Source organism: Plecotus auritus (assembly GCF_963455305.1).
Source record: "Plecotus auritus genome assembly, chromosome: 9".
Taxonomy (NCBI): domain Eukaryota; kingdom Metazoa; phylum Chordata; class Mammalia; order Chiroptera; family Vespertilionidae; genus Plecotus; species Plecotus auritus.
The window spans coordinates 84671582-84684021 of NC_137783.1; the positions used below are offsets into that span (position 1 = coordinate 84671582).

General features: G+C 38.5%; 1 protein-coding gene across 1 annotated transcript in view; it reads left to right on the forward strand.

Annotated features, from left to right (window-relative positions):
• HOATZ (HOATZ cilia and flagella associated protein) overlaps positions 1 to 12440 on the forward strand; it is a gene marked incomplete at its 5' end in the record, with an annotated part of 38446 nt that overhangs the window by 25579 nt on the left and 427 nt on the right. The window contains 2 exons of the mRNA XM_080640230.1: positions 10109 to 10168; positions 10746 to 10798. Coding sequence (XP_080496356.1) covers positions 10109 to 10168; positions 10746 to 10798 — 113 coding nt within the window. The remainder of the gene's footprint in view (positions 1 to 10108; positions 10169 to 10745; positions 10799 to 12440) is intronic.

The window sequence follows — 12440 nt, forward strand, 5'->3', positions numbered from 1 at the left end:
CCACCTCCATATCTCCAATTATTTTTAATTGGACTAATAACTTCTTTTCATCACTATGCATGCTTTTTATGTTATGACTAGAGGCCCGGTGCATGAAATTCGTGCATGAGGGGGGGGGGGTGTCCCTCAGCCCAGCCTGCACCCTCCCCAATCTGGGACCCCTCGAGGGATGTCCGACAGCCCTCTCACAATCTAAGACTGCTGGCTCCCAACTGCTCGCCTGCCTGCCTTCCTGATTGCCCCTAACTGCTTCTGCCTGTCAGCCTGATTTATGCCTAACTGCTCCCCTGCCAGCCTGTTTTCCCCTAACTGCCCTCCCCTGCAGGCCTGGTCCCCCCCCAACTGCTCTCCCCTGCGGGCCTGGGTCCCTCCCAACTGCCTTTCCCTGCAGGCCTGTTCGCCCCCAACTTTCCTCCTCTGCCGGCCAGGTCACCCCTAACTGCCCTCCCCTGCTGGCCTTGTTCTTCCCAACTGCCCTCCCCTGCTGGCCATCCTGTGGTGGCCATCTTGTGTCCACATGGGAGCAGGATCTTTGACCACATGGGGGCAGCCATCTTGTGTATTGGAGTGATGGTCAATCTGCATATTACTCTTTTATTAGATAGGTAGAGGCCTGGTACACGGGTGGGGGCCAGCTGGTTTGCCCTGAAGGGTGTCCTGGATCAGGGTGGGGGTTCCCTTGGGGTGTGGGGCGGCCTGGGCGAGGGGCCTGTGGTGGTTTGCAGGCCGGCCATGCCCCCTGGTGACCCAAGCAGAGGCCCTGGTATCTGGGGTTTATTTATCTTCTACAATTGAAACTTTGTAGCCTGGAGCAGAGCCAAGCCTTCTGCTTGCTCCATGGTGGCAGCCATTTCTGTTGGGATTTATGTATCTTCTATAATTGAAACTTTGTAGCCTTAAGCAGAGGCCTGGGCCGGCCAGGGTGTGTGGAAAGCTTGGCTTCCTCCATCACCGGGGGCAACCCTAGCCTCCTGCTTTTTCCAGCTCCGTGGCTGCCGCCATTTCTGTTTGGATTTATGTATCTTCTATCATTGAAACTTTGTAGCCTTGAGTGGAGGCCTAGGCCGGCAAGGGCAGGAGGAAAGCTTGGCTTCCTCCATTGCCGGGGAAACCCAAGCCTCCCTCCTGCTCTCTGTGGCTGTAGCCATCTTGGTTGGGTTTATTTGCATATTCGCTCCTGATTGGCTGGTGGACGTGGCTTGTGGGTGTAGCGGATTGATGGTTAATTTGCATATTACTCTTTTATTAGATAGGATTATTAAATTAGCCCACTGCTTCCCTAGCTGCCTTTCTCCCTTTGATGCAGTATTTTTAATCCATAGATTATTTATTTTGAAACTTCTTAAAGTTTCTAAAATTTTTGCGTGTTATAAAATTTTAAACTTATACTAAGATTCAGCAATGGATTTATGTAAATATTATCTTTCTTTATGTGCTTTCTCTCACATTCTCTGATGTTTGTGCCATGAGCATATATTGCATTTATATTCAATGGAGGAAATAAAGAATTTTTAAAACTTTCCATTTGAACTAATATATTTCCGTGCTTCTTAGTCTGTTTTCTTCATGTTTTTTGCTTTCAGAGCATCTGCTCCTCTCACTATATAATAAAATTATTTTGAGTACTAACTATATAATGTTTACAATATAAGTCCTTTATTCGCATTCTCATTTAATCCTCAGAAAAACTCTGTGTGAGAAGCATTAAATTGCCTCTATTAGTTAGGAAGCTGAAGCTGAAACATGTAAGTGGCTTTTTCAAGTCACACATCTAAAATATAGTGGAGATAGTTTGGACCTGGGTCCATCTGACAGTGCAGCCAATGTGCTTAACTACTATATCATACTGGTTTCAAGAGTTTCTAGATTCTCTAAGTGTTGGGATGGTTGCCAAGTAACTAAGCAAAGAGATGATTTTGGAATCAATTCAATACTTCTGTTAAATATTTTAAGATTAAATTAAGTGAATTAGCATTTATACTAGGATAGTCAAAAGAAAATTTCTGTTGGTCCTGTAGACAGGTTATCAGAGAAATAAACACTACCATATACTATTTTATTTTTTTTATTGTTTAAAGTATTACAAATTGTAGTACATATATCTCCTTTTTTTTTTTCCCAATTGACCTTCCCCCAGCCTCACCTACCTCCCGGCACATGCCCTCACCCCCCTCCCAGTGTCTTGTATGCATGCATATAAGCATAACCAATGGACACAAGACCATATACTATTTTTTTTTATATATTTTATTGATTTTTTACAGAGAGGAAGGAAGAGTGATAGATAGTCAGAAACATCGATGAGAGAGAAACATCGATCAGCTACCTCCTGCACACCTCCCACTGGGGATGTGCCCGCAACCAAGCTACATGCCCTTGACCGGAATCGAACCTGGGACCCTTCAGTCCGCAGGCTGACGCTCTATCCACTGAGCCAAACCGGTTTTGGCGACCATATACTATTTTTGATGAATGCTTCTGTCAAAAAATGTCAACCATAATACAAGGAAGAAATGCATTTTTTTAAATATAAGAACCAGGTCTTAAGAAGAAAGGACCTTTTTTAAAAAGTCTTGTGTGTATTAAGAACTTTATTATACCTGAAGATTAACTGAGGAGAAAGTTTATAATTCGCAGGAGAATTTGTGGTCAGAGGACTTTGCACTACATAATTCGGGGCAAATACTATCTTAGATATCACTCCTTGTTTCTCCTTTTTCCTTCTAACTCTATGCACCAATTCACCCATAGATCAGAGGTTGAATAATCAGAAATTCTCCAAGCCTGTAAAAAGAAGGTGGGCAAGCCATCCTTCTCTCCTTTTTCCTACTTTTTGAAGGATTGGAAGAAAAAATTTTCTCTCATCACCATCATTACCACCACAATATAATAGCTACTATTTATTAACTAGCCACCACATGGCATACATCATGTTAAGCAATGTTTGTATTATCTCCAAATTTCACAACTACTTTCCTTATGGGTGAGCAATCCAAGATTCAGAGAAACAGTTCTTTGATTTACCCAAGACCACAAACTTCTAACCCATGGATTAGTGAGTACAGTTGGATGGAAGAAAGGAGGAGCCAGGAGGGATAGTGAAGATATTACTTGCCATTAATCACACAGCAGAAATGGGTTTCAAACCCAAATGTACCTGACTCCAATAATCTGTATTTCTACACAAGTTGTTAGACTTTGAACAGGCAAAAATAGAGAACTAAGCAATTAAATTCTAGAAGTAAAACTAAAATTCAGTATCCTTTGCTGAAGCATTAAATTGGTAAACTATCATATTCTAATTTTCTGTAATCAACTTTTATTATATAATTTATTTTTTCAATAATATTATTTAAATATAAATAATATAAATGAAAATATAAGAAAATAAATAATATAAAATATTATAAGTGTAAATCCTGACCTCCTTTTAGTATTATTTTTAAAGATAATACATTAAGATATTATAAAATTCCACTAATGGACACAATCAAAACACTATGATTAGAAATGAGAATTTTGTTATGAAATTAACAAGTAAGTTATTTATTCCTACTAGTGAGGTAATTGTGAGGATTTTCTCTCACCACTGAATTTATTTAGTTATCCTGGCAGAGATATCTAAGACTCGGCAATGTTCTTGTTCTGATGATACAGCTGTTTACAGTAGTTTTATTATTCATTCCCAGGAAACATGTCCAGGAAGCAGAAGTCAAATCACATTTGAAGGCTATGTTTCTGGTGTATTATATTATATTATAAAACTTATTAGACATTAAAATCCATTATTTAAAAAAGGACCTGAAATAAAAATAGAAAATGAATTTTTTTATGTTAACATAACATTTTCCCTTTATTTTAATTTATTATTTTTCCCATCACAATTATAAATTTTTAATTCATATTTTAGAATCTTGTAACTAAATATTTGTCTATTTTTATATTAGAAGGATTATAACAACATAACTTGCCTATGACTACCCAAAAAATAATCATGTCGTTTTGTCCAAAGGAGATTTTAAGAATTAAACTTGCCCCTGTTTAAATTCACTTTCTAAAAGAAAATTTTTTTTTTTGCTTAGGCTAATAATTGTGTATTCGTCAGTGTAATGATTTCATTCATACATCATGACTCAATCAATTTCAATCCAATTCAACAAAAAATCATTGAGTATAATATGCAAGGCACTGCTAAGCTCTAAGGAAGAATAAAAGATGAGTAAGACTCTGAAAGAGACATGGTAGCAACTATGAGATAAAGCAGGGAAAGGAAGATCAATACCATAATAAAGATATAAAGTGCTATGTAATCACTGTGTGGCAGCAACTGATTCCAATTCAGTATATGTGCAATGGAAAAGTTGGAAATGAAATCAATATTGAGTACCTACATTGAAAATATCCCATGTCTTTGTCTACAGACATTATTTTATTCAGTCCAAAGCAAGTGAACAGGTATTATGAAATTCAGCTTAGTTTTTAAAATACCCTGAATTGATTTTCTTTCAATAATTGTAATATATTATGCCTAATATTCAAATAAAAGAGAAATCTTGTCCCAAAATAAATAAAATGAAAAGTTTGTAGGCTCATAATAGACAACATTAACATGACTTGAGCAGAACGATGCCAACCAAAGCAGCATTGTTCTTGGTCCGGTTGCTCATTACTCCTCCCCAGCAAGGGTTCCTCCTCTCGTGAGTCTCAGAGCATGCCTGAGGGTTGTGGCTTCTCTTGCAGGTATAAAGGCTGAAGAATCACTTGGCAATGCAGCAGCTTCTGGGGCTTTGCACACCCTGTTTTCTCAAAAGCTTTCTTCCCATCCTGACTCTGTTGTTATTGGGTGACTACAACTTTTAGGTCCAAGCTTGGACATCACCTCCTCTGGGACATCTTCTCTGACTCCCCTGACAGATACATACACACTCTAGTCTAAATTAAGGATCCCTCTTCAGTTTTCTAATTGCACTTTATATACTGACCCCATCATTGCATGTTTGAAATTATTTACTTGTCTTTTTCTCCACAAATCTGCAATCACTTTGCAGGCAGGGACTGAGTTTTGTTCAGCCTCTTGCACAGTATTGTGACATCATAGGTGCTCATTATGTATCCCCCCAAAAATCTGTGGTAAATCCTAATCTCTGGTACCTCAAAAAGTGACCTTGTTTGGAAATAGAATCATTGCAGATGAAATTAGTTAAGAAGTTAGTACTAGAGTAGGGTTAGCCCCTAATCCTATATGACTGGTGTCCTTATAAGACAGCTGTGTGAAGACAGAAACACACAATAAGAAAGCAATGTGACCATGAAGGCAGAGATTGGAGTTATAGAGCTGCAAACCAAGGAAAGCCACAGATCGCTGGCAAACCACCAAGAGGCTAGGAAGGATTCCCCCACAGGTTCCAGAGGGAGTGTAGTCCTGCCCACATCTTGATTTGGGACTTCTAGCCTCCAGTACTGTGAGACAATAAATATGTTGTTTTAAGCCACCCAGTTTGAAACTTTGTTACAGAAGCCCGGGGGAAAATAGTGCAGTGCTCAATAAATTTGAATGGACTGTCAAAACCGGTTTGGCTCAGTGGATAGAGCATCGGCCTGTGGACTGAAGAGTCCCGGGTTTGATTCCGGTCAAGGGCATGTACCTTGGTTGCGGGCACATGCAGGAGGCAGCTGATCGATGTTTCTCTCTCATCAATGTTTCTAGCTCTCTATCCCTCTCCCTTCCTCTCTGTAAAAAATCAATAAAATATATTAAAATAAATAAATAAATAAATAAATAAATAAATAAATTTGAATGGACCAATGGATGACTTAGAATTTTTACCTGGTGAAGACAAACCTATGTCTGTGCTTAATTATTTCTTGCTTCTAGTCTTTTTAAATCATTTTTTTTCAATTACAGTTGACATAGAATATTATATTAGTTTCAGGTATACAACCCAGTGATTAGATATTATATAACTTACTAAGTTATCATCCTGATAAATCTCGTACCCATCTGACACCATACATAGTTATTAGAATATTAACTATATTTCCTGTGCTGTACTTTACATCCCCCTGACTATTTTGTAACTACCAATTTGTACTTCTTAATTCCTTCACTTTTTCCCAACCTCTTCCTAAACCCCTCCCCTCTGGAAACCATCAAAATGTTCTCTGTATCTATGAGTTTGTTTCTGTTCTGCTTATATGTTTATTTTGTTTTTTAGATTATATTGTTGATAAATATGTATTTATTGCCATTTTATTGTTTATACTTTTGATCATTTTTTATTATTTTTTCTTCTTAAAGAAGACCCTTTAACATTACATGTAATACTGACTTGGTGGGGATGAACTCCTTTAGCTTTTTTCTATCTAGAAAATCCTTTACATGTCCTTTGAGTTTATTATTTTTACTAGAGGCCCAATGCATGAAATTCATGCGAGGAGCTCAGCCCTCACAGCCCTGGCTTCATCCAGAAGGTTGTCCGGAAGGTCGTCCAGACAGTTGTTCCACTGTTCAGCCATTTGGTCTATTTGCATATTATGGTTTTATTATTATAGATTATGTTTTAAATATATATATATTTCAGAGAGGGAGAGGGAAAGAGAGAGAAAAACATCAATGTAGTTGAGAGAGAATAATTGATTGGCTGCCTCCTGTACACCCCCACTGGGGATAAAGCCCATAACCCAGGCATGTGACTTGACCAGGAATTGACCTGGTTCATAAGTCAATGCTCAACAACTGAGCAGCACTGGTCAAGCTCCTTTGATTTTAAATAATATATTTGCTGGGTAAGTCCTTGCTTTTCATCACTTTGAATATTTCTTGCCAATCCCTTTTGGCCTGAAATGTTTCTATTGAGAAATTAGCTGACAGTCTTATGTGAGCTCCCTTGTAGGTAACTGCTTTTCTCTTGCTGCTTTTAGTATTCTCTCTTTGTCTTTAACCTTTTGTTTTAATTATGATGTGTCTTGTTGTGGGCCTCTTTGGGTTCATACTGTTTGGAACTCTCTGTGCTTCCTAGACTTGTACGTCTATTTCCTTCACCAGGTTAGGGAAGTTTTCTGTCATTATTTTTTTTTAATAAGTTTTTAATTTATTGCATTTTCTCTCTTCTTTCTCGCACCCCCATGAAGTGAATGTTGGTACAGTTGAAGTTATTCAGAGGCTCTTTACACTATCCTCACTTTTTTGGATTCTTTTTTTTCTTTTTGCTGTTCTGATTGGGTGTTTGTTGTTGTTGTTGTTTTGTTTGTTTGTTTTTGTTTTCTTATATTCCAAATCGCTGACTTGATTCTTGGCTTCATCTACTTTACTGTTTATTCCTTGTAAATTATTCTTCATTTCAGTTAATATATCTTTCATGTCTGACTGGTTATTTTTTATGGTTTCCAAGTTCTTTTTAATGCTGTTGAACTTCTAAGTTCATCTACTCTTCCCCTAAATTCATTGAAGCATCCTTATAACCAATGTTTTGAACTCTGCATCTAGTAGATTGCTTATCTCCATTTTATTTAGTTCTTTCTCTGGACTTTTGTTCTGTTCTTTCATTTGGGACATGTTTCTTTGTCTCCTCATTTTGACAGCCTCCTTGTGTTTGTTTCTATGTATTAGGTAGAGCTGCTACATCTCCTGGGCTTGGTAGAGTGGCCTAATGTAGTAGGTGTTCTCTAAGGTCCAGTGGCACAGCTGTTCACCTAAGCTGGCTCCACTGTGTACTGTGTATACCGTCCTGTTGTAGTTGAGGCTTGATTGCTATTGGAACATCAATGGGAGAAATTTACCTCCAGGCCAATTGGCTGCAAAGACTGGCTGCAACTATCATGGAGGATCAGCTGTGCATGGGCCCACCTCACAGAGCAGGACTTATTTCGGTGTGGCTCTGGTATCCCCTGAGTCCACCCTTTGAGTGTGTCTCTTGTGGAGGTAGTTGGGTGGTGCTCTGGCATGGTCTGAAGCTGTCTACCAGATGCACTAGCTCTGGGGCCCCCCAGGAGGTTCAGGCCAAGGTCAGCCACCTCCTGTGTTCTACCCGGAGCCACCTGGCATGAGCTACAGTGATCTGCAGATGGCTGCTATTTATGCCGAGCTTAGAGGTGCCCAGCAGAGGTCAAGCTGCTAAACAAGGCTGGCTGCCACTAGTGCTGAGGCTGGGGCCGCTTATTGAAAGATTTGGGGCAATCCAAGGCCAGATGCTGCTTGTCTGAGAAATTTCAGGGGAGTCTGAAGCATGAGCCAAGACGGGCCATTTGTAAGGAAAACCCACTGGAAACAGCTTGGGTAGGCCTGCAAGTTTGTGGAGCGGGGTCTCAGAGAATCACCAGGGTGAGGCAAACAGTGATAGTCAGGTGATGGAGACTTAGATATGGTGCTTCCCTGCCTGTTCTGTGGGGAAAGTGTTCGGCAAAGGAACAATGGCCTCTGCCAGCACTTCTATCTGGGCGAAAGTGGTCCCTCTGATTCTCACCCTGATGCCAGACTCTTTAGTTCCTCCCCATACATCCTGGATGCCTTTGGAGATCCTGCTCCAGCACTGAAGCTCAGAGGGAGTAAGTCAAGTAAGTCTGTGCATGATCCCTTTAAGAGAAACTGCCTGCGACTCCAGCAGCCTCTATCTCACTCAACCACAATCTCTGCTGGTTTTAAAAGCCAGAAGTTATTGGGACTTCTCTTCCTGGTACTGGAACCCTAGACTTGGGGGTCTCGTATGGGGCTGGGAACCCTCAATCCTCAAAGAGTCTTTTGTAGCCAAAATATCGCTCCTGATTTTTGTCTACCACACGTGAGTGTGGGACCAGCCTGTTCTGTTCTCTGCCCCTACTACCAGTCTTGGTGTGGCTTCTTTTTTATATTTTCAGTTGTATGACTTTCATTCAACTAAATTTCAAGTGGTTCTGAATGATGATTTTTCTGTAGTTTAGTTGTATTTTTTATGTGACTGCGGGAGGATGGGAATATCATATTTACCTTCACCGCCATCTTGACCAGAAGCCTCTTGCTTCTAATCTTGATCTAAACAGAGCTTCTTTCATTTTATTTGGACATTTGAAGTTACAAGTTTTATTTGTCAGATTCTCAGGTTTTTCTTTTGTTCTCAAATACTCCAGATGCAATTTTCTGCCTGGCTATCTCCAAAACTGAATAAAGTGATTCTATGAAAAAAAAATTGTACCTATATTTGCCTCTTTTTGTATAGTCTATATCTTGATAAATCTTCATGCCTGCATCAAGTTCGTTTTTTACACTTAGGAGAACTTGAGAATGTCTCAATATCTAAGACAGGAGAGATGAAAGAATAATGCTCTGTTTCATGCACAAGCTACTAGAAAGAGCCCTGTTATAGTACTTAGGTGATGGCATGTGGTTTGAGCTTGCTGATTTTGTATTTTGCTATCACTTAATGGCAATTTAGTATGGTGGTCATTAGCTTGGGATTTGTTGTCAAATACAATTGGTACCAAATCTAGTTCTGCACTTAATAGCTTGGTAAGCTATTTAACCTTAGTAAACTTCAGATTTACTCATCTATAACATGGGATAATAGTAGTCAAACTTATGAGTTATTATAAGAAAATAATTACATAATGTATATAAAGTTCTTGGCATAGTTCATGTATTAAAGTATTAATAAAAGTTAATCATTAGCCCTGACTGGTTTGGCTTAGTGGATAGAGCGTCGGCCTGTGGACTGAAGGGTCCCAGGTTTGATTCCAATCAAGGGCATGTACCTTGGTTGCGGGCACATCCCCAGTTGGGGGGTGTGCAGGAGGCAGCTGATCGATGTTTCTCTCTCATCGATGTTTCTGGCTCTCTATCCCTCTCCCTTCCTCTCTGTAAAAAATCAATAAAATATATATTTTTTAAAAGTTAATCACTAGATGCACAAGAAAACCCCTTTTATTTGGGAATGAATTGTTTTGCAGAGCAGCATCTTCTAAAATAAAAACTGCATTGTGTTATAAATGAAAAATATAAATCTATCATGGAAAAAATTATGTTTAAATTCTGCCCCAAAATACAAAAAGAAAAATGGAAAAAATTCTACTCTTGGTGGACACAAAAATTTTATTAATGATTCAAAAGATTCACCCACTCTTTTCCCCCTTTATACAGGCTAAAAGGAGAGATGAGATTCTCCAGCTCTTAAGGAAACAAAGAGAAGAAAGGATCTCGGTGAGACTGATAGTGAGGCATTTGGATAAATCTGTGTGGGGAGTGGTGAACTATGGCAAATTCTCAGAGATTGACCCTTTGAATCTATATGCACAGGTCCTGAGCCTTTTATATACCAGAGCGGGGCAGGGTATAGACATCAGATAATTTGGCAATACTTGGTAAACCAAAGACATCTCCACAGTGTGCCAACTCTGCTGCCAGAGAAATGAGGTGCTATTGTCAGTGAGCTGATTATCACATAGTTTAAAGCTGCAGTATTAACATGGGCTACTTCGGTGCTAATATTAGTTTTATGATGATTGATCTCACTTAGGTCATGCAAAAACAAATGCTAAATGATGATAAACAAACTTAATAAAAACAACAATAGTACCCAGTAAACTTATGAATGTATAAACTCTCCTGAATGAACCCCAAATTCCCTAATCTGGAACATTTCTGACCCCACTGTCTCCAGATTTAGGAAGCTAGTCTGTATAAACTCTGTGATAATTTTACCTCAATTTTTTTTCAATTAAATTTCAGTCAGTGCAAAAAGTAAAACATTTCCTTTTTGATTTTTTGTTTTGTTTAGAAAGAACTGGTCTCCCTTCCTTATAAACCAAAGAGCAAAGTCTACAAAGCAAAGTAAGTTTACTTCTGTCAAATATTCTTACTTTTTTAGTTACCCCATAAAAAAGCACTTTTTTTCTTACTCACTTTACCCCCTTACACTCAAATCTTCTAAAAACCCACCCACTGATTTTGAGATTTCTTGCCTTGAATAAACTTTCTTCTTGTCTATATTAAAGCCTGCGTGTCCATTTCCATGTCTGTGAAATATGCAAACATAAGTTAGTGTAAACAGGAAAGTAAATCAACCTTGTATCTCTCTACACATCCTCTTCCCCTCCTTTCTTAACCTGGGCTATTGTATCCACCTGCTCGTGCCCTCTCCACTTCCCTCCCCCCACCCACACCTAGCTCCACCATCCTTAGCAAATCAGTAGGTCTTCTATTGTCAGTGCTGATACCACCAATGGCATATCTGTTGAATCTAAATTCATGTAGCAAGGGCTTTACCCTCACAGTGATGTGTTAAAAGCCTTATCCCTAGAATAATGTTAGAGCAGGACCAGGCACAGGGTCCAGAACTATTGAAAGGAAACCAGCTAGCACTAGTTAATCATTTAAGAACTCTCAGTGTTTATTTTTATTCTGACTGAAAACCAATGTGGCTAACTCAACATTTATTTTTAAAGTATTTATTTGCATAATACCTTCAGGGAAGAATGATTAGAAAGTAATAGAATTTTTATTATTACCCCATTGGTATTGAGGCTGATTCCCTTTAATGTTATCAAATGTTATTAAAGAAAAATTAATATATCTACACTAATTTTTAAAACGTCTGGGGAAAATGGAAAAATCATTCCATCAGCTGGCTATATTGTCTACACAATGCTCAGCAACTTAATTTCTTGCATTTTAGCCAGATGGTTAGATGTAACATCTAAGGAGGAAGCAAAACTAGTCTAATGAAAAGATTCACTTGATTCAAATAATGAGTAAAGACTGCAATTTGAATAGCATCAGCAGCTATCTCTGGGTGCCTCGATTTCTGTGCATATTTTTACAGGAATGATCAGAATATTCCTTACTACTACCAAGTTGATCCAAGAGTAAAACATATTTCATAGTTTACTTAATTTCTTTTATATATCAGCTTGCTAATTCTCCCTTCTATGTCCTGAAGCCTTGAATTTCATTCCATTTCACTGTGATAACTTCTTACACTGTAACTGTCTTTTGGCAATTGATCGCACACTGCTTTGTGCCCACATTCTATTATTATTCAATTCTTAGTATGTCTTGAGTTGTTATTTAACTTTTCACATATCTTTAACTTGTCTGTGACTGTAAGCTCCATTAGATACTGGGTCACCCAAAGCGCCTAGCTTACTCCCTATATGTAGGAATTCAGAAAGATGTTATTCAGTATTAGTTAACTTAGAAAGTGATGTTTTTATACTGTACATTAGTTTACAGCATTTTTTTTAATTTTTAAATACTTTAGACACATTGTAAAATACTTTAATTTTGTCCTCTTTTTCCTCCCTCCATCCTTTCCTATCTGTCCCAAACCCTCTGGGTACACAGATACAACCTTACCATCCCTTATCCAACAAATCTTAAGACAATTCAAATGCCCTACTGTCAGAAAGAAAGAACTAGAAAGTGTGTACAAAGTAAGATTTTAGTAGCAATATGTTTATTATCCACCCCAGGA